A 21,437-nucleotide genomic window follows, 5' to 3' on the forward strand; every position below is an offset into this window, starting at 1 on the left:
TTTCGCCGTTGGGGGCAAGTTTCTGCCGCTTTGAGTCGTCAAATGTCTGAACTGGGCCGCAAGGGCGTGACGTCATGCCAGAACAACAACAGCAAAAGCAACAACAAAAACAAAATTAAAATTAAAATATGTATAAAAATATTAAGCTCGTGCCAGACGAGTCTGCTCGACTTGCAAGTGCCCTGTACACAAAGCGAATGCATATTGCAAAATTTAATATATTTAAATATATTTATACCAAAAAACATGCACACAAGAATAAATTATTTAATAAATTTTCGAAAATATTTTCTACAACTTTCAACTGAAAAATAATCTCAGTTTGGTTTTAGATAGGATTCAAAAGTACCCTCTCCACATGCACTGTCACCGCATTTAAGTGCCCTCATATGCGCTCTGCTCATATACAGGGTATTTAAATGTAGAGTAGATGATGAAAAAGTGGAAGATGTAGAGAAACTAGTAACACATTGCTTTCCATTTTCAGCACACTTGAACATGCTTCCGCACTTAGGCGTGTGCGTAGAGTGGAACTGGAACTCGAGCTCGAACTGCAGCTGGAGCTGAAGCTGAAGCTGGAGCTGGAGCTGGATGTGGCACAGGGGTGGGCTGTGTTTCTGTGTGTGTGTGTGTGTAGCACGTTGAAGTGGTGTGAGTGACACGAGCTGCAGTCTCACAAAGACCCCGCGCACAATCTCCATCCATGTAAGCCTTATCCTTAGCCTACCACCCGCAGGCAACAGCCCATTAAGTGTGCACTTCACACGCCTACTAAGTTCATATTACTTAGTTGCGTTTTGTGATGGCCCTGCTCGCCTTTTGCCCCCCTCTAACAGTATGGTGCACCAGCGTCTTGACGGGCTTTTGATTAGCAGAAAGGCAGAAACAAGGAACGCGGTTCGAGCCCCAGCCAGGTGTATGGATGTGGGGCTTGTAATTATATCCTACACTTTGTTGTATCTTATCAACTTTGAAAGCCATGTTGTCGCAGCGCAGTTAAAACATTTAACATTCATCAGCACAACTCGCCCCAAACTCATATTGGGCAAATACCGCAACGGATTGGGCAAGTATTTCAAAGCCATTTTTAAAGCAATGCCAAAAATAAGGCTTCGCTAGGGTCTCAAATATGATTTCGATTGTTCAAAAACAATTTTGAAACCGTTTTCAAAACAGTTCGGACAAAGGTTACAAAATAAATAAATTTCAAACTATTAAGACAATTTTCAAAGCCTTTAGAAACCGTTTTTTGTTTATTTTGAAACCGCTTTTAAAATATATTTCTTTTTATTTCTTGGCTATTTTTAAACCACTTTCAAACCAGTCCGAGACCCAGGATTGGGACGTTGTTTGTATTTTTCTACAAACAAATTTGCAAATATTTTAAAGTCATTTTTCAAAACTCCTTAGAATTCTAAATGGAAGCCAATCCTCTTAACCCTCAACCCCCCGCCCTAGCCCAAAGCAAGCCAATTCCAAATTTAAACATTGTTAAACAAAACTTGTTCTACTTGCGAGTTGCTTGTTTAAAAATTAACATCAAACCATAATCGATTTTGTTTGTTTTTCAGAGCCCAAAAGCTGCAGCCCATAAGCCCCAAATAAACAACCCCCCCCCCCCCTCCTTCCCTCCCTTACCAACACAAACCACTCGCCTAACCTCTCAAGGGGCAGAAGCTGCAAATTTAATTACGCCCCAGCGAGCGAGAAGAAGAAAAGTACTAGACACAGTCACAGACACAGACACAGCAGCCGAAAGAGCAGCAAATGGCAACAAGGTAGCAGGGCGGGGCCAGCAGGTGGGTTAGGTGGGTCGGGTGGGTTCGGGTGGGTCAGTTGCTGCGGTGGTGCGTTGGCCACTGTAGCCAAGAAACGCCACATTTTCAAACATTCACGAAATGCTTTTAATTGTGCACTTAAGGCTCGTAAAATGTGATTTAATAGTCTTATTTTTGTGGAAGGGGGCAGCCGGAATACCTGACGGGCTGCCTGCCGGGTCACCTGAGGGGGGCACCTGCCGGGGCACCTGACCGGAACTGCTTTGCCGGCCAATGTCCTAGTTGTTTGGCTTTGTAGCGCAAACAGGAAGTGGAGCACGTTATAAGTTGGTCGCGCAGTTTTCCTATTAAGCCGTAAGCGCCTGACAGACCAATTTGAGGCGACAATCCACCTGCCGCCCGTCGTATGTCGAACGGGCAGGGGGGGCGGTGCTAAAAGCGAACAACAAATGCGAATTGTTTTCCATTTAGCTGTGGATTTTTGTTTCTTCGATGGGGTCGCTGTGCTGGGCGGCCTGCTGAAATCTTTAAGAAAATTCAAGTGGCACACACTCGTGATCTCGTCGCCAAGTCTCAAAGCAATTTAAAGTGTTTTCGCTGAAGAAAGCCAAGGAGGGGTATTTTGGTTTTAAGCTGAGAACACACACAAAAGTTTTTATTTATTAAATGCGCTCCCAACAAAACTGTAATTTCGCTGAGATCTACGATAGATAGTACCCGGATGAGTTAGGGGTCCTTTCCCGTTTATATTCCCACTCTTTTCCCGTATTTGCGAATTGAATCGCTAATTTGTTTATCCTCATATTTAAAACCAGATAATTTGAAAGGAATCAAAGTGCAGACTTTCTAAACTTTCTAAAAGGTTTTGATTTTTTTCGTTCGCTTTTTCTTGAACAATTTTACAGTTGTTCAAATACGATTTGTGCCTTAGATTAAATATCCTACCAACAGTTATTGTGTCCTTCGGCATGGAATTGGGAGTTTCGTCTTATACCCTTAAAGAATGTGTCAGCATAAAGAAATCCCGTGAAATCGAGGAGCCTTAAATTCGAACTTGGTAAGTCTGTGGATCCACAATCAAACTCAATGTCTAATGTTCTTCAATACCAGTTTTACATCTCAACCGAACTAAAAATCTCACCGCCTGCTGCTGGCATTCAGTTAGGTCTGTTTCTGTAGCTTGTGGAACTATTGGTGCCAGTCCTGTGATCGGTGCCACCAGGCGGAGGCCTCACGTCCTCCACCAGCGAATAGAGATCATTTTCCCGCTGCACAAATCCATGCAGCCAGGCAGCTGTCAGTGTATTGTCCACGGGCAGACGCACCTCGACAATCGACCTGTCCGTCATCTCGGCCACATATTCCACCACTTCTTCTAGAGCCATTGGGCGCCGGAACTCCATAAAGGCCTCTAGTATTAGATCCCCATAGCGATATCTTGACATGCCCAAACTTAAACAGCTGAATACAAATCAATTTCGACGGAGCTGTCCGAAATTTTACGACTACACAAACGATTTTTTTGATAGGTCAGGCTTAGAACCATGAGCTGCCTAGAGCTAAACAAATCTGGAGAGTTTTTCTCTATTTAAAACTCAGTACGAACTTTGTATGAAGGGTTTTGAAAATAATTTTGAAGCCAATCGGACAAAGCATAAAACTTCGCTCAAAAGGAAAAGAAAGCTCAAAGGAATTAAATAAGTCCCTTGGATGTGAATTGGAACCACAAACATCACCCAACAAATATTTGATCGACATTTCCTCCAAAGAAGAATTGAAAAGTTCGACGAAATTCTATATAAAAGGCGAGAGAATGTTTATTCGATTAAAAATGCAGCTTGCTTGCCTTACTTGAATTAGTGAGAATCGCGTAGTAGAGCAGCATTTACAAAAGCGCAACTAGCGGTAAACTTGGTCTTGCATATAAACATATACATATACAAGAATAATGCTGCTAAATTTAGATCTAGATCTAGATCTATATCTATAGGCCGAGCAATAAGATAGGATAAGATTTGACCGAGTTGTGGGGATAGGAAATTTCGGCCTATCTCGATATAGGATATTTGAGGGTAACTTTTTACATGTATTTGACCAAGAACAATGTTGTCAGATTTAAATGCCAAATTGATCTAGAAGCCAAGCCATGAGTAAAAGCCCAATTCATATGAAAATCGATTCAGTTTTGACCGAGTTATGGATATGAGAAATTTCGATCAATATCCAGCGGGATGCTCTGATCCCTTCAGCTCCTTAACATGCCCGCAAATAAAGGAAGAACCCATTTAAAGTCGATCCAGATCAAGAATATATATATACATTTTTTTTATTCTATGCAATACCCATTTCGTACGAACATTAATAATACCCTCGGCAAAGGCATAAAGAGCAAAATAGAATTTGAAATGTAAAATTTTAATTTTTGCTCAGAGATAGTTACCTGCTTTTTGGCTACTTTCCTGACTGAGCTTAGCGACAATTACACAAGCCGCGCCCCTTCCCCTTGACAGGGGCGTAAAGCAGTTGGCTTTTTCTTTTTGGTGGGGGGATATTGGGCCAGGGGAGGAGTTGCTCTGCTGGGACCCGTTAGACACAGTGAGACTCAAATGTTTATGCTCACGATTGTTTGTTGTCGCTTTTCGTTTTCTTTTGGACTCTCGCTTGGCTGAGTGGATGGACTGTGGGATGGGGCAAAAGGTGGGAGTGGGGCAGGTGGGGCGTGTGTTTGGCATGCGCCCACACCACGCCGCCAGATGGCGCTGGGCGATTATTCCGTTAACATTTACAGCGACTGCAGTTAAATTGGAGCATTACGCCATTTTGGACATTTTGGGCAATGTTGGGCGATTGGCCTATTTAAACTGGCCATATTGTTGTTGTTGCACTCTCTCTCTCTCTCTCTCTCTCTCTCTCCCTGGTAGGGTATTATAAGTTCATCACGCAACATGTAACGCCCAAAGCATATATGCATCGCCAAACAGCAGTACATATATTCTCCAGCAGACAAGATGATATATGCAAATCGGTTGGAAATCATTTTCTGTTTCTCACGATATCTTAGCCAATCTTAGCCCTTACATGCTACTACCAATATTGGCTTACTATATAATAAAGTTCTGATAGATAAATAGGTCATAAAAGAACAATATCTTGCTTCTTAGGATATCCACCAAACACCTTATATACGATCAAAGTCTTTCCAATATCGATCTACCAACTGATATTTGTATGATAAGCCTTGATAGACATATATCGATCATAAAAATAAACTTGTATGTTCTTCAAGATATTCACAACAAGCCCACAAGCTGCCCTACGTTTCTGCTTATCTGCAGGACTATGTCAATCGAAAAGAATAATATACCATGTCCGTAAGGGTATTCAATCTTTGGCGTACTGCAGATAGCCGTTCATTTTTGCTCTTACTGCTGTTGCCCGTTCTGTGCGCCCCGATTGCCATTTGCAGGCACACTTTAAGATTTGTCATTTGCGATAAGCCAAAAAGCGTTTTAAGTTTTCGGCTTAAAGATGTTTCCCACATCGGTGGGAGATACCTGCTTTTGGGGGCTGGCCTCTTGAGCTGCACTTGGTTTTCATGTAATTGAAAATTTGCTTAGCCGTCCGCTAGTAATTGGCTCTGACACACACACACACACACACACACACGCACACAACTGAATGCTTAACTATTTCGAAAATTGCTTTTAATATGCTAAAGTTTTGCTTAGAGCATATCACAGTAAATGAAATAAACGCACGCAATTTGCATTGCCGTCGTTAAAGCCAAGTTAAGATGTTGGCCCAAAAGCTGGTATACCAGAAAGTTCCAATATGCCCACTTGGATATCATTTTTGAAACAATTTCTTTAGCTTTTTTTTTCATTTATTAATAATAATAATAATAATATAAAAGGTCTTGGAGTCGATCTTTTAGCGGTTTACAGCTATAACATATCAGAACTCAATAAAAAAAAAATCCCTAAATAAACAAATTTGAAAAGAATAAATATAATTTCTTAATGTTGATTTACCTTATTTTTGCTTGGAATCAGCTTAGCTGAAACTGATATTGCATATTTTTGTGGTCGTCTTAGGAAACTCTGCTCCGGGAATCTTACTTCTTAAAATTTCCAGTGCAAGTGCACAAATGTTTGTTAATTAATAACAGTTTTGGTGAATTGAATATTTTGTTTTTGTTGTTGCTCTCAGATATTTTGTGACTAATTTCGATTAAAGCCCCGCAACCAGTTTGGGCCTTCATCTGGAACCGACTGCAGGCAGCAGGACATTCCCATAGAAAAGCTTTGAACTCTGCATATAGATAGATAAGTGCGTGGGCCGTTCGATAAGTAATTGCTCAAAGTGCGCACAAGGATGCCAAGCATTTATCGTTTATCGATAATGTTATCGAAATCGCTTGCAATGGCTTGAACATTTGAGAATTACATCAATCTACTGCGATTGTATGCGATATTATCTCATTAATATATACTTTTTGTATAAATATATACTATATTTCAGCATATGTATATATATATATATATATATATATATATATATATATATAATATGAATGTACAAATGTTAGTGGAAAAATCTAATTTTTTAACGGGAAATGCTTCAGCAATCTGGCAACGCCCAAGACCCTATTTGACATAAGAAATAAAGCACAATTAACGACCTATATAACCATACAATTTTCACTTGTTAATGCGAAAAAATAAAAACAAAAGTGCCCTAGTCGGCAGTGCCCGACTAGGGGATACCCTAGGCCTGCAGCTCACATTACGCGCTTGTTAACCTGAGATTTAAAGCTAATCAACAATATATAGGATATTCTGTATGGACTTGGAGATGATGCCTTCTGCTACTTACATACATTTACACAAAACCCTATTATGGAAGAATGGAACTTTATGACTTGCTGTTGCTTCTACAAAGGATCTGCATCTGATCAACACATATCCGGCATATATCTGGCAGAGAATCAAGGGAACGCATCCGTGATCTAATTAGTTGATATTTGGATTACTTTTGGAGCGGCCCTGGCGTTGGATACGGCATGTTGCCCGTGAAATATGTCAAATCGCTCAACAATTTGCGTCTCTCTAATGAATTTGAGTCCCGAAAATCGATTGGCAGACATCTCTTCGAGCACACCCCCCTTTAGTTTAGTCCCCGCTCCACGCCGCACCACGACTGCCAGCCTGACAAATGGGCGCTCGGCTTTGACTTTGACTAATGGAATTCCATGGGCTCAGAGGATGTGCAATAAAATAATTGCATGCCATGCACTAATTTAAGTGAGAATCAACGGCTATGAGCCTTCAATTTGCCAAAGGCCCCCTCAGCCCGCTCAACCCCGCTTCCAGCACAGACCCTCGTCCATTTTGCCCAAAATGTCTTTGGCGCATTTTGTGTCAATTGAAATCTTGAGTCAAATTGCATCTTAAATATTTTGATGCGATTTGATGCAAATTAATTGTAATTTCTCTCACTCCCTCTCTCTCTCTCTCTCTGTCTCTGTCTCTCCCTCTCTGTCTACGCTGTGAATTGAATATTATTCTATTCACATTTGCTTATAATTACATCGGACCTGCTTATCTTTTGTGATTGCCGCAACTTAATTCGTTTGTCAATGAAATGCGTTTGTTTATTGAATTTAATTACGTAAATTCCTTAAACACTGAAATTCCTCCGAATGCTCAAGGATCTAGCTTTTTAAGCCTCAAGCAAAGAACAGCGTAAAACAGTTCAATTTACAAGCCACAAGTCGGCAGTGTCCGACTAGCAGATACCCTGGAATACCCCGAAACAAACATTGGACCAATGCGCAGAGTTACAGTCAAGCAGATATATTCTGGCCCTGCGTATAGTATAGCCATGGATCTAAATTTGTGTTCTTAAGGTCAAAAAACAAATTTCGATATTGTATGTTTATCAATGTGTATCGATTTCATGGAAACGCGACAAGCTATCGATAATTTGAATCAGAAGTCATCTCCGCTGGCATAAGAAGCAGCTACATCGAAAATTGTAAGTCTCCATACGACTCTATCGACTCGACTGTTGATGCTGCTTAGGAATATCTGTAACAAATATGCTTTGATGCTTTCTCCTTCCTCCTGCACATCATATAGACTTTCTTATTCATTTTAAAACAAGTTCAGGTCATAGGAGTTAGGGTATATGAGTGAGGCCAGGCAAATCTGCGATTGCATTTGCGCCCAAAGGACTCGAAACAAAATGTCCAAATCAAAGACCTCATTCCGAATTCTGTTTGCCCTTCGGCCATGTGGATGCGACTGCTGATGGCGCTGGCGATAGAAGTACGGGAAGGGTATGGGGCGCACAGGGCTCTAGCCGAATAGTGCAACTGCTTTGCAGTTGTTCTCAATTGACGTTTGTTGTGGCCAAGCGCCACAAAATGAAGCGCATTGTGCCCGTGGCAAATGGTTTGCAATCGCTTTCAAACAAAAGGTCCCACTGACTAACCAAGTTGCAAAACGAATGGGCCGCTGAAGGGCGGACGGACGGTTGGTCGGGCTAACCCGTTGCAGATGCGGCCATTAACATTCGCATTCGCAAACGCAAACGCATCCCAAAATGCATGAAAAACAAGCCAAGAAATCAGTCCACAGCGTTTGCACTGCAAAATGTTGTTTTAATTGCGTTTCACTTCGGACCAGTTGTTTGTTTCGACCATCGCGACGGTTTGCGCGTGGTGGCCACCCGCCTAGTGGGTGGGTGGAGAAGGGGGCGGGGTGGCTGCAAAGCGCAGCCAATTGGCAAAAATGCTTTGACATTGGGCCCACGGCTACAAGTCCATTGGCATCCGCCAATAGCAACAACAACAACAACAACATTTGCGTTGAATATTTTGCAACACACGCACACACAGGAATATACGACCCATTTGATACACTTTCTTCAGGAGCAGCAGTCGTACACTTAGCGAAAGACAACACTCTAAATGCTTATTTGTTTGGCATAGAAAATGACAGTTCGCTTTTGGCATAGGGTATGTGAAAAATCAGGTTCGCGAACCTCAGTCAGGGTGCCGTGAGTTGAGCCAGCGACCTTACAAAAACTATAGTCCGAACTTAAAAGCTAGTTTGATAAGCAATACTTCTGTAAAACAACCGAACAAACTTTGGGGTTTTTTCAAGAAAAACTATGACTTTTGTTTGACAAGAAATCAATTCCGAACTTCATAATCAATCCTAAGCATATAAAGTCTTCTATCGATATCGAGTTAATGTTTTATATAGAGTCTGCTTTATGGCTAAAAGGGTATTTAAATTAGAGATTATTAATATAGATATATTCAACTAATACTCCTGTTTAACCCATAGGTGATCGGGGCACAGTCTAAGCCGCCTTCTAAAATCTTTACTGTAGTTACCTTGTGTTAAATTCCACCCGCAAGCGTGGAAAATGAGCGGAGTTGCATACAAATCTCTCGCTTAACCATTTCATTCGCTTTTGCACTTATATTTCACACGATTTCCACACGTTTCGCAAAATGAATACCCCCGAGTGAAAAAGAGGCGTTCAAAAGATTCATGGGGGAAACTTGAATTTCCCGCTTTAACGCCGCTGATCGAGCTGAGCAAAAGGACAAACGTTATGCTCGCATCGCAATGCCCGTTTGTTGTGTGTATCAAATACAAAATTGACTGCATCATTTGCAGCCTCTAATTGCCGCGCTTTGCGGCTGCCTTCAATTGGTATTCACATTCACATTCACATTTGAATTTGGCATTGCCATTCGCTTTTCTATTCGTAATCGCATTCATCACTTGAATTCGCCGCACTCGAAAATGTGCAATCGACCTTTCGGATGTGCACTGAGCGCGCTTTGTGGTCACCGCGATAAACTGGGCTAAAGTGAAGCAGCATGCGCGCACAGTTGATACCCTGTAGGATATCCTTTGAAATATGCCCCATTCATAAAAATCGGTTATCGGTTTGGCAAAGTTATGGCAAGTTTATAGGGAAGTGTATGATTTTTGAGCAAAAATACACCCCTTCAGATTCTTTTTAGGATAGTATTTTTATTTATTGCCAATATTAGTAGAATTTTGATGAATCTCTATTGGCCTTAAACAAATTTTGAAAGCTGTCAATGTAATTTGTATAAGGACGCTTGGTCCGGGTCCGGACAAAGCCGGGTAATGCAGGGTAGTAAACAATAAACTTATTAAAAAACGAACATTTCAATGTATGCTGCTCAGGGCGAAAATAAAGCAGAGCAGTAAGTACGACAATGCAGAACAAGTGCAGGGTATCTACGAGTCGATAGAGTCCGATCAAAAGTGAACTAAACAGATAGTTAACAGGATTTCCAAAGCATTTTGCTGCGTAAGACTAACATACTTGATAATGCATATTTTTTGACAATATTTTAATTGTTACAGGGTATTCAAGAGAAACTCCCTTTTTTTTTGCATTTCAGCTTTGATTTGATTAAGCATACAGTATGATAAATATTTAAATTTTCTTATGGATCAATAAGGAACAGTTGAGTAGAAAATATCATGCTTTAAACAGAAAAAACGGTGCTCTGATAATAAATTAGACTTTTAAATACACTTACTCTACAATAATGAAATATGTAAGTTGTAAGTTTCAAATAAATGATAATAAACAACAACAAATTAGAGAAAATTGCGCTCATTAAACAACTGACAACCTCATAATATATAAATGGAAAAAAAAAAAAATTACAGGGCTAAATGCCCTTAAAATATGTGACAATAACTCTGGTCTTTAATGCACATGCAAATGGAAAGCTGCTGAAACAGGCGGCGGACTCTGGGGAGTCCTGCTGGCTGCCTGGCTGGCAGATGGCTGCAGCCGGAGTTGGGCAGCAGGCACAGCGCGGCGGTTAGCTGCGATGCGGCATTAAAAATGTATTGGAATTGATTTTGCTGTTGCTGCCGTGCTGAACATCTCCCAGGTGGTTGGCTGTCCACGCCGATGGTCAACGGCGCATTCAGCTGCAGCGCCCGTTTATCCAGTGTCCGCTGACTGCTCCCCATGCGCGCGTATTGTCATCAAAGTAAATGGAAGCATGTCGCCTATTTTTTGTTTTTAATATAAATATCAGCCTCCTGCTCCTCAGTCAGGCATTTCCTTCTGCTCCAGAAAGAAGTTGCTTCTCCTTCTGCTCCTCGTCTGCATGCTGCTCCTTCATGACCTCCTTCTCATCCGCCCGTTCAGCGCCTGCCGCGCCTAGCCTCACCGGCAGCCTTGCGGAAACGATTGTGTGCACCGCTACCAAATTGTTTGCTAGCCGCCAGCAGGGCCGAGGAGCCGGCAACCTCATCCTTTTCTGGCAAATGAGCCACATGCAGTATATCCCAGAGCAGTTTGCCGCACTCCTGTGACTGCAGTAGCTCGGCCAGCTCCGTTTGGCTGCGCTGCAGCAGCTGACGCAGGCTGCCGCCCTTGCGGAGCACAGCGTGCACATTGCGCGTATGGATGCCGGGCAGACGCAACAGAAAATCATATATGGCACTGTTATACTGCAACTGATCGCCGGCTGCTGCCGCCCCGCCAGACTCATCGCTGCCCAAGGCGGCGGCCACCTGGGCATCCGGCTCCGGTTTGCCCAGTTTAAGCTCCTCGAACAGCTGGGCCGTGGCATACGGACTGGGCGACCAGATCAAACGCAGCCTGGGAAAATGAAGTGTGAGCAACTGCAGCTTCTGCATAATGTCCGCATTGGTTGCCGTCGTCTGCTGGGAGAGCATAAACTTGCCCTGCAAGTGGAACGGACGATTCTGATCGAACTCAATAAGCAGTATGGGCTTCGCATAGTAACGCTGCATTTGGACACACTGATTGTAGAGGCGGCCCGAGTTCAGGGATCCAATTAGATCCGATATGGATTTGCGCTCCACACACACATCCGGCGTCAGAATGTAATCCCCAATGGTAATTGTTACGGGCAGCACCTCCAAGCCGCGACGATGGATTAGGCACGGCAAATCCGACCGAAATTCACGCATGTCCACAATCACTTTCGGTGTTACTCGGGCGCTACTCAATGCCACGCCCATTGCGGCACCCTGTCGTGTTTTGGCATTTGCAGACTCCTCCTCATCGTCGTAGCGTTTGTAGAGCACAAATGCTTCATCCGTTTTGCCATCCTGGTACTCGGGTATGACCATTTTCTGTGAATGTGAATGGCATTTCAATCGCGATGTGAGAAGTTCCACAAAAACTCGCACAAATAAAGGCTAGATTGGCCAGCAGATACCCTGGACAAAAAGTTGTTGATCGAATCGAAACACTCGTATATGCTGCTGCCTTGAGAAGGATTTGTTGCCAATTCTTGAACTCTCGACTTTCTGACTTTAAAGAACTTTTTTTTCCCTAATCAAATCGGAGCCCAATTCAACAATTCACTATTTAGCTTCTATGAAAATATAAATAAAAAAAATCCATTCGCAAAAGTCTTAAAAATGAATACAAAAAAAAAAACTGAGACCGGGCAAGGTAGGGTAATATAATAAATAATTATAATAATGCTAAATAACGCAGAACTTTTTTCTTTTCGTCAACTTTTTGCATGTTTGTATGTACAAATGTATGCATGTGTGTATTTGTACATATATATGCAGGCATGTATATATGTATGTATGTAGGTATTTATGTACACATGCACGCATGTATATATAGTTTTGCACCAAACGACGACAAACTTTGATTTCTGCTGCGCTGCAAATTTAAGAAAAGTTTTTGCACTGGTCGCCCTCCTACTCGATTCTCATGAATTCAAGTAAGGCTTGCTGGTTTCATGCTTTTGTTTTGCTTTGGTGTGCATGTATGTACATGTATGTATGTATGTGCATGTATGTATGTATGTATGTATGTATGTACATATATGTATGTATGTGTTTATGTACATGTATGTATTAATGCATTTTCCTGTTGGTATTTACATATGTGAGTTCCGATGTATGTGTGTGTGCATTTGATTCTCGTGTACTCAAAGTCTGTCAGGTTTATATGCTCTGATTACAAATCTTGGTGTTATACTAGCATGTTCTGTTGACGATCTAAGCAGCTGTATCTCACATACCTACTCTCTATCTGTCTGTCTCTCTCGCGCTCATTGTCTTCCCCTTCGCCGACCTCTACACTATATTCCATAGTCTGTATGTCTCCTACTAATAGATGGTACCCACATATATATCTTAATATATTAATGGAAACATATGCTAAGGAGCTGGGCATAGGGGATTTCCTAGCTTACTATTGAGAATAATATAACAAGGGCCTTTGGGCTTCACTTACGCTCTTTGTATCGATGATGAGCTCAAAGGCGGTCTTCTCACGCCGCAGACTCGTCAGATAGGATTGCTCCTCGACGGTGCGCGCATGGATTAGAAAATAGATTTTCATGCGTTCGACGGGCGGGCGACGGCGACGCGCCTCAAACACCTCCAGCTGGCGTATGGCAGTCACATTCGTGTTGTACATGATGACATAGTGGGGCTGAAGCTGATCGAGCATATGCTCCACGGCCATTGCACCCTCGCGTTCCGTCTTGAACGTTTGCAGGCAAATCCAAGGCTGCATGTTGGCAGCCAGCGCAGCGGACACATCGAATTGCTCCAATTCGGGTATAATCTCAAAGATGGAAGCATTCGGATCGGCATCGCTGGCCTGCATGGGCTGCGTCATGGTGAGCATGTAGCTCTCCTCGAACAGCTGCTGCTGCAGTTGTGCCTCTGCATCTTCCGCCTCGTTCAGTAGCTGGGCAAGTTCATCCACAGCTGTATCCGCTGCCGCTGGCTGAGCAGCAGTAGGCACAATTGGCGCCGGCTTCGGCTTGGTATCTGCCTTGGCTGCCGCCTCTGCCATGGCCGTTGTTTGACTCTCCTGGCCAAACTTATCGCTGAGCTTGCCGACGAGCACCTCGTGTCGCATGGCCTGCTGCAGCAGGAAGCGTGCGCTGCCCTGCGTCAAATACTGCTTCAGCTGATAGCAGGTGCGCGCATCTTGGCACAGTATCAACACCTTGGGCGGCTCCATGCGATCGGCACCACGACGACGTTGCATATCGCCGGGTATATCCTGGGTGAGCAGCTCGCTTAGCGCCTGCCATTTGGGACATGCCTCCGGTTCGAATTCTGCGCGTATAAATTGTAAATGTATGAAATTCGTTACCCCTCCTCCGCGCAGCGATTCACTCACCATTTTGTGCATTGTAAACTCGCTGCTTGGAGAGCATGAAAATCTGTTCGGCTGCGTCCAGCAGCGTCCAGCCGGAATTGCTGATGGCGTACTCCGTGCCGCGATAGCGTTTAATCAAAGCATAGGAGCTAACTGCATCATGATACATAGTGGATCTAGGTAGTAGAAATATGTTAGACAGTTACACCAGCTGATTGACTGATTGATTGACTGCATAATCCTATGATAAACTATACCCACATCATAAGACTGCGCAGAATCTTGAGATCGGCCACAATGAGTTTCGTTTGCGAGTTGAGCTGATGCCAAATGCAGTCCAGCTGCGCCTGGAGTATCTTGTGAAACTTTTTAGTCACACAATTCTCCACGGTGACCGCCTCCATGTCGACTGTGCGATTGATGCGTTTGATTTCGCGCACCAGAAAGTTCATAATATCCAAAATGTGCGTTTGTATGGAGCACATGCGTGTGCTGAGGGGCACATGCAGCTCAATAGTTTGCGCCTGCCATGGATGCAGTGCAGCACGGACGGTGGCATGAAATCTGGGCCAAATATACAATTGTTTCACAAATAGATTGCGCATAGTGCGCTCAATGTGCGCATAGCCAATGGTGAATGCCTCCGGGCTGCACGAAAAGGCCTTAATGAAGCCCGTCTTGTTCCGCTGCCGATATAAACGCAATGCGAACGCTTCCTGACAGCTCTCAATGATGGTGTGTGCGCGCAGCACAATGATGCCCGTTATTAGCTCAATGGGTATGCGCTGCTTGAGCAGATCGACCACAAGAATGCGCGTCGAGATAAACTGTAGACCGCCCTCCAGATAGACGCGTTCACTGCAATGACAAAGGCAGCGTTTAAGGATTGGAACTGTCGGCTCTGGGAAGGCACTGCGCTATCTACCGCTCTGTGGCTGTGTTGGCCACCTCGTGCACATATTTGGCATCCAGCTTGGACTTGTAGTACTGCTCCTCCCAGTCGGCGCAGTTTATGACCAGCAACAGATTGCCCGCATCGCTATAGACCTTTAATATATTTAGTAGCACGCGCTCGTAGCTGAGACCTCTGGAATTTGTTTGATTTGAGGGTTTTAGGGAGTTTGTGTCCAATTTGTCAGACGCCCGCTTACTTGGCAGACACCAGCAGCCCATCGGCGTGCACCAGATCCAGAAACATTTGTTTTTCATACTCAAGCAGCTGCACATCTTTGCGCATCAGATATTCCTCGGCTGTCACCAGATTGGCCAAATCCTCATCCGCCAAATTGTCACAGGACTCGGGCAATGCAGTTGTTGCAGGCGCAGCATCTGTTTCAGTTGCCGCCACATCTGCCTCCACTTCTGCTTCTTTTTCAATCGCTGCTTCTGCCTCTGAATCCGACATGGCGCAACAATTTCACAAGTAAACAAAACAAAAAGCCGGCATGTGCATATCGATAATGCCAATGCGTACGATATGCAACCGTGAGAGTTATCGATAAAATATTTAGCAGCCCACACACGCTACAATCGCTTGACGGCGCAACCGTGTGTCGCAGATTCTACACCAAAACATATATGTCTATGAGATGTTCAGATATGAGGAACTTTACTTTTTCAGATTTTGGCATATTCTAAACGTATTGATACTGGATGCAAGAACTTATCGCTTAGGGATCTTATTCCGTTTCAGTATGTTTCCCAAATTCAATAATCTGCATTTCAAATAAACTCAATAAAATAGCCTCTACAAAAATTGTTTCTATAATAAACAACAATAAGAATAATATATAGGTTTTTTGTTTTTCGTAAAACGCATGCCGATTCTAATATTTAGACTAACATGTGAGACAAAAAACGAATGTTCATTGAAATAATTAGGCAATTCTGTTGTACAACTAAAACTGTGTCGTGTTTTGTTTATGTTTCTAAGCTCCATCGATAGATTCGGTTTAAAATATCGATTTGTTGACAATTTAATTCAACCGGCCTAACGAGCACGTGCCAAGGCGCTCTACAAGATTCTGCTTAGTATTTTCTATAAATTCAAGCAATTCGTGTTGATTTAAGAAATTTTAAACTTTTTCTTTAAAAAAATTTTTCTAAACACTTCTCAATCAAAGAATGGCGGATGAGGTATCAGCGTATGCCGCCTACGGCAAAACGCTGCCGAAAAAGCAAGCACCAAAGAGGCAAGCAAAACGTTTGCCAAAGAAGACAACAAAGCAAACGCCCAAGACGCTAGCAAAGCGTTTGGCAAAGCGGACAGCAAAGCGTGCATCTGGGGATAAAGCAAATGGGCAAAATAACGGTGCTGCAGCCAAAAGGCAAAATGGCGTGCAAACGAAGCCGAAAGCTCAGAAACTGGGCACACCCGACAACGCCAGCGCCGACGCCAGACGCATTGACAGCATCAGCGACAGCATACCCTGCAACAGCGTGAATAGCAACAACAACATGCCGTCCAAGAAGAACAAAGGCAGGAAATCCAATGTATCCGATACAGAGCAAAGTGAGTCTCTCGACGATACAGTTAACTTGGCTAGAAAGATGGCCGACTATTTAAATGAGTGCGGCGAGCAAAATTGTGGCTCCGATGCCGACAGCAGCGGCGGCAGCTACGAAGAATACGACAGCAGCGACAACGATGACGATATGAGCGGCGAGAGCGGCAGTGCAAGTGAAAGCGAAAGCTGCAGCGAGGACTATGATAAAAGCAGCGACAGCGACAATGAGTGCGGCGATGGCGACAGCGACGGCGACAGCGACTGCGACAGCGAAGGCAGCAATGCCTGTGAGAGCGAAAGCGGCGATCAGTTTAGCGAGGAATACACGCTGAATAGCCACGCCGACAGCAGCATCAGCAGCAGCAACAACAACAGCAGCATCAGCAGCAGCAACAACAACAATAGCAGCGCCAGCTCTCCCGAGGCTTTCGTAATGCCTGCTGCAGGCAGACGCAAGGCAACCAAACGCAGCGAGCATTTGGCCAGCAATTCCGATGCCAGCGATTTTATTGACAGCAACAACAACAACAACAAAAACACGCCACCAGCTGCCAAGCAGCAGAAGCTTCAGGTGCAGCAAAGACTGAAACAAAAGCAACTGGAGAAACAGGAGAAACGCGTAAGCGCCGCTGCGCAGCGCGAAAATGCGGCGCCCTTCTGTCCGCTGCAGCGTACAGCAAAAACAACAACAACAACAGCTGCCAAATCGTGCCCGCTGCCCAGCAAGGAGGCGGCGGCCAAGCCGGGCCGCAAATCATGCCCGCTACCCAGCAAGCCAGCGCCGGCAGCAAACAAAATGGCGCCAAACAAAATGGCGGCCAAGCTGTGCGCGCTGCCGCCGAAGAACGAAAGGGCGGCACAACAACAACAGCAACAACAACAACAACAACAGGAGCCAAAAGGAAGACGCAGCGAAAGTCAGCTGCTGCTGGAGGGGCCACAGCGGCAGCAGGTGCATCTGCAGGACAGCATTGAGGAGGGCAAACGTATGCTGCACTGGCTGATAAATCCGATGACATCCGATGATTTCTTTAGCCAATACTGGGAGCGGAATGCCTGCCAGGTGAAACGCAAGCAACCAAATTATTTCTCACAGCTAATCTCGTTTAAGTTGATTGATGAAATGCTGATACGCAACCATCTGGAGTTCACCACCAACATCGATGTGACCACCTATAAAAATGGGATACGCGAGACCCTTAATCCGGACGGACGCGCCATGCCACCGACCGTGTGGGGCTTCTATAGCGATGGCTGCAGCATTCGCATTCTAAATCCGAGCACGTATTTGATTAAATTGCGCCAGCTGTGCGCCATGATGCAGGAGTTCTTCCATTGTCTGGTCGGCGCCAATGTGTATTTGACGCCACCGAATAGCCAGGGATTTGCGCCCCATTACGATGACATTGAGGCGTTTGTGCTGCAGGTGGAGGGACGTAAACGCTGGCGTTTATATTCACCGCTGCATCCGTCCGATGTCCTGGCACGCAACTCCTCCGGCAACTATAGCCAGGCAGAGCTGGGTGAACCGCTATTCGATGCCGTACTGGAGCCGGGCGATATACTCTATTTTCCGCGCGGCACTGTCCACCAGGCAGTCTGTGACCAGCAACAGCACTCGCTGCACATCACGCTCAGCGTCTATCAGCAGCAGGCGTATGCCAATCTGCTGGAGGAGCTAATGCCGGCCGTGCTGCAGCGTGCCATCAAGCATCATTTGAGCCTGCGTCGCGGCCTGCCGCTGCACACCTGGCAGCATCTGGGGCTGGCCAAGGGCGACCAGAAGAGCGAGCTGCGCGACAAGCTGCTGGCAAACACCAAGCGTCTGGTACAACAATATCTGATGCCCAGCGATGCCCAAATCGATGCTGCCGTCGATCAGCTGGCGAAACGTTTCCAGCACGAGGCCCTGCCGCCCGTTGTGCTGCCCGAGGAGCATGAGCGCACCGTCTTCGGTTCGCGCAGCCAGGCCAACTCGCATGGCCAGTGCCTCTGCGATTATGAGCTAACCGAACGGACTAGCGTCCGTTTGCTGCGCGCCAACATATTGCGCCTGGTCGCCGAGGGCAGCAGTCTGCGTGTCTACTACTATGTGGATAATGCTCTCGAGTTTTGCAAATATGAGGCCAACTTTATGGAGATTCAGCCAACCGAGGCGGCCGCCGTCGAGGCCCTGATGAGCGCCTATCCCAAATATCTGAAGGTTGCCAAATTGCCGCTGCGCAGCGCCGAGCGTCGCATCGAGGTGGCCACCGCGCTCTGGGAGCGCGGTCTCCTCATGACCGAGCAGCCATTCAAATAGCCCAAACATTTATCTATTAGCCCATTATCATATATCAATTGTTATTATTATTAGCACCTAGTAATTTAGCATATTTGTAATTTGTCCGCATCCCGAGCCCATTTTGGGCTGCGTGCACAAAGGGGTGCCTGCTCCAAAAAACCATAATCCAACAATTGTCATTAAAGATTCGCCTTAGTTTTGCTAGTCAACAACAATTGGACAATTTTTGATTGTAGCAAGCAGCGCGCCGAAGATTAGATACCCTACTTTTACCATAGCTTACGCTTCTGCGGATAAGCGAGAAGCACTAGGAAGATTTTCTAAATGGAGCACTATGAATAGATATATATATTGATATATGTATGTGTGTATAAAGGGAAAGAAAACAAAAAGTACATTGTCTGGGGCTGCGCGTTCACGTTTTACCTTAAGCGCTGCGAATTTTCTTCCGCTCGCGATACAGGCTCTCCTTTTGTACTGTAATTGAGGGGAATTGTAATTGTATAAGTGTGCCATATATTTGTGGGCCACTTACTGTATGGATCGAAGCGTATCACCTCCAGTTTGTCCGCGAGGCGCTCGCGAAACGCATTGAACTGATGGCCGCTGACCACGCTCTCGAGCACCACCATGATGCGCCTGTAAATGGACGGCTTTGTGTATTGAGTACGGCTAGTTTTTGGTTTATCTATAAGTCAATCACTCACTTGCTCTTTACTTTCTTGAACAGCACATTAGTGAGCCTCATTTTTGTTACAATTCAGTGAAATTATCAAATTACTTCAGAGAACACATGCAAATTGTTGTGCAAGCCGACAGAAAGAAAAAAACACTAAAAAATACCTCAAACAGCTGACAATGCATATATGTGTGCGTGGTATATCGATTGCGCTGCGTGCGGCAGTGTTGTAAAACAGTAGATAGTATGGTTAGTGCTGTTGGCAGACGACGCGCGCAATTCAAAACAAGCCGCTTTTACTAGGTTCGCTTCGGTTGGACCACAAGTATATCAGCTTGTTTGCTTCTTCGTTTTATATAAAGCTTGTCATCGTACATTTCATTTGACTTTAGCTGCTGATTTGATGTAAGTCATGTACATGTCAGCTGATGCTGCCAAGAAGTAAACGCGCACTTGTGTTATCGATTGCCCAGTGCTGTAAACGCGAGCAATTCAAAACGAGCTGCTGCTATTTAACTTAAAATATTCGTGTTTTTGTTTTTCGTTGAGTTTAAGCCGCCATTCAATCGGAGTTTAACACAAACTTTTGTGCAAGTCACGTACATGTCAGTGTAAGCGCCGCACAAAACAAAATTCCACAAGCAGCTGATGCTGAAGCTGCAAGGACATTAGCGAGCACATATGTTATCGATTGCAGTGCGTATGCCCAGTGCTGTAAACGCGCAAAGTTTAAAATGTTTTGCGCTTTCATTTGATTTACTTTTGCTCAGTTTGATGAAATGTTCTCTACTTTATACCTTGAACTAGCACTAAATCTAACTAAGCCCTCTGCAAATATGTAAGTCAAGTGCACCCACGTGTCCCTGAAGCCCTCACAAGGCAAGACCTAATCCACTTACGAATCAAATTAGCGTACATTTAAAGCAAAGCAAACAATGCGCGACCGCCACGTAACAGCGTCCAAATGTCCCGTGTCTGGGCCCGGTGATGCCGCCGGTGCCCCTGCCCTTGGTTGCGGCTGACTGGACAAAGTCAAGTCACACCGCTGCCAACCATCAGTAAGCGCATGACTAGACTTCCGCCGTCGACGTGGCCGCCAATGCTGCCGCTGCCGCTGCCGCCGCCTGAGCATCAAGAGGGGTATGCGTGTGTGTGTATATTTTGTGTTTCCTTTCCGTTTCCGTTTTGTTGGGCTGGTCGTTAAATAGCTTAAGCTGATACAAATTAAATTAAATGAATACATAGCAAGTTATGCCGCACCAGGGCGCTCATTGTCAGGGTCAAAGCGAGAGGAGGACGAAACACGAGCGCACTTCGGTTCGGCTGCACGCACACATAACCTCAAACAATGACGCCAATTGGCACAAAAGCTTAAATGTGTAATCCGGCCGACAATGACTGTGACTCGACTGTAACGGTATTGTTGCCGCTGATGGCTGGCTGCGCTGTTGTTGGTGGTGATGGTGGTGGTGGTGGTTGTTGTTGTTGTGGGGGTGATGCTGTTCTTGGACCTATTACCATATGAAGGTAAGGTCAACAGCATCGGCAGCAACAAGAGCTGAATAAACGACAATTAACGCAACCATTGACGCATACAAACATATTTTATATATATGTATGTATGTAGTGTATAAATGTGCATAATAGTTAAAATAATCAGATTGCGTGTTTAGGCAGCAGCTGTAAGAGCGGTAATTTGCCGTTATGCGCTGTTGTTGCTCACGTGCTAACCCACGTTGCCCAACACTAATGCCAAAAAGCACGTGCAGCATCTCGCTCGCACCTGTGCGCAAGCCTTGCTGCCTTGAATGCAGCCGAGCTTTTCCTAGCGCCAGCTTTGAAAACCAAACAAAAACATGAGCGAGCATAACACACACACACATACACGACACACACACACACAGACACGGAAGCTAACGCGCGGCTTTGTCACAATGCAGCCCATAAAAGTAGACTAACAATATTGCGTGTATGCTATATCATATATAAATTCATGTGCC

At 44.7% G+C, this 21,437-nt stretch overlaps 4 protein-coding genes across 5 annotated transcripts; 1 reads left to right on the forward strand and 3 right to left on the reverse strand.

The window, feature by feature from the left end:
- Positions 1–2,430: 2,430 nt before the first annotated feature.
- Positions 2,431–3,337, reverse strand: LOC115768380. Of its 2 annotated transcripts, none has more exons than XM_030712953.1 (2): positions 2,920–3,337; positions 2,431–2,841 (listed from the first exon to the last, which is right to left on the reverse strand). In XM_030712953.1, exon 1 carries the CDS (start codon positions 3,221–3,223, stop codon positions 2,936–2,938), a length of 288 nt encoding a protein of 95 aa, XP_030568813.1. In that variant the 5' UTR covers positions 3,224–3,337; the 3' UTR covers positions 2,431–2,841; positions 2,920–2,935. The 2 variants fall into 2 exon arrangements, with proteins under 2 accessions (XP_030568813.1, XP_030568812.1); XM_030712952.1 differs by having other exon boundaries at positions 2,895–3,336.
- A 7,650-nt stretch (positions 3,338–10,987) lies between these two features.
- Positions 10,988–15,565, reverse strand: LOC115768399 (DNA repair endonuclease XPF). The gene is made up of 6 exons (XM_030712972.1): positions 15,119–15,565; positions 14,893–15,054; positions 14,229–14,825; positions 13,989–14,143; positions 13,086–13,924; positions 10,988–11,959 (listed from the first exon to the last, which is right to left on the reverse strand). The coding sequence occupies exons 1-6, from the start codon at positions 15,370–15,372 to the stop codon at positions 11,000–11,002; spliced, it is 2,967 nt and encodes a 988-aa protein (XP_030568832.1). The 5' UTR covers positions 15,373–15,565; the 3' UTR covers positions 10,988–10,999.
- Positions 15,566–16,008: 443 nt separating this feature from the next.
- Positions 16,009–18,959, forward strand: LOC115768388 (bifunctional lysine-specific demethylase and histidyl-hydroxylase NO66). The gene has a single exon (XM_030712958.1). It carries the CDS (start codon positions 16,092–16,094, stop codon positions 18,774–18,776), a length of 2,685 nt encoding a protein of 894 aa, XP_030568818.1. The 5' UTR covers positions 16,009–16,091; the 3' UTR covers positions 18,777–18,959.
- Positions 18,960–19,097: 138 nt separating this feature from the next.
- Positions 19,098–19,590, reverse strand: LOC115768389 (39S ribosomal protein L33, mitochondrial). Its single transcript, XM_030712959.1, has 3 exons — positions 19,466–19,590; positions 19,294–19,397; positions 19,098–19,235 (listed from the first exon to the last, which is right to left on the reverse strand). The coding sequence occupies exons 1-3, from the start codon at positions 19,504–19,506 to the stop codon at positions 19,186–19,188; spliced, it is 195 nt and encodes a 64-aa protein (XP_030568819.1). The 5' UTR covers positions 19,507–19,590; the 3' UTR covers positions 19,098–19,185.
- Between the last annotated feature and the right edge of the window lie 1,847 nt (positions 19,591–21,437).

This window comes from Drosophila novamexicana, unplaced genomic scaffold, assembly GCF_003285875.2.
Source record: "Drosophila novamexicana strain 15010-1031.04,08,12 unplaced genomic scaffold, DnovRS2.1 tig00001762-arrow-arrow-pilon, whole genome shotgun sequence".
In the NCBI taxonomy this organism is placed as follows: Eukaryota; Metazoa; Arthropoda; class Insecta; order Diptera; family Drosophilidae; genus Drosophila; species Drosophila novamexicana.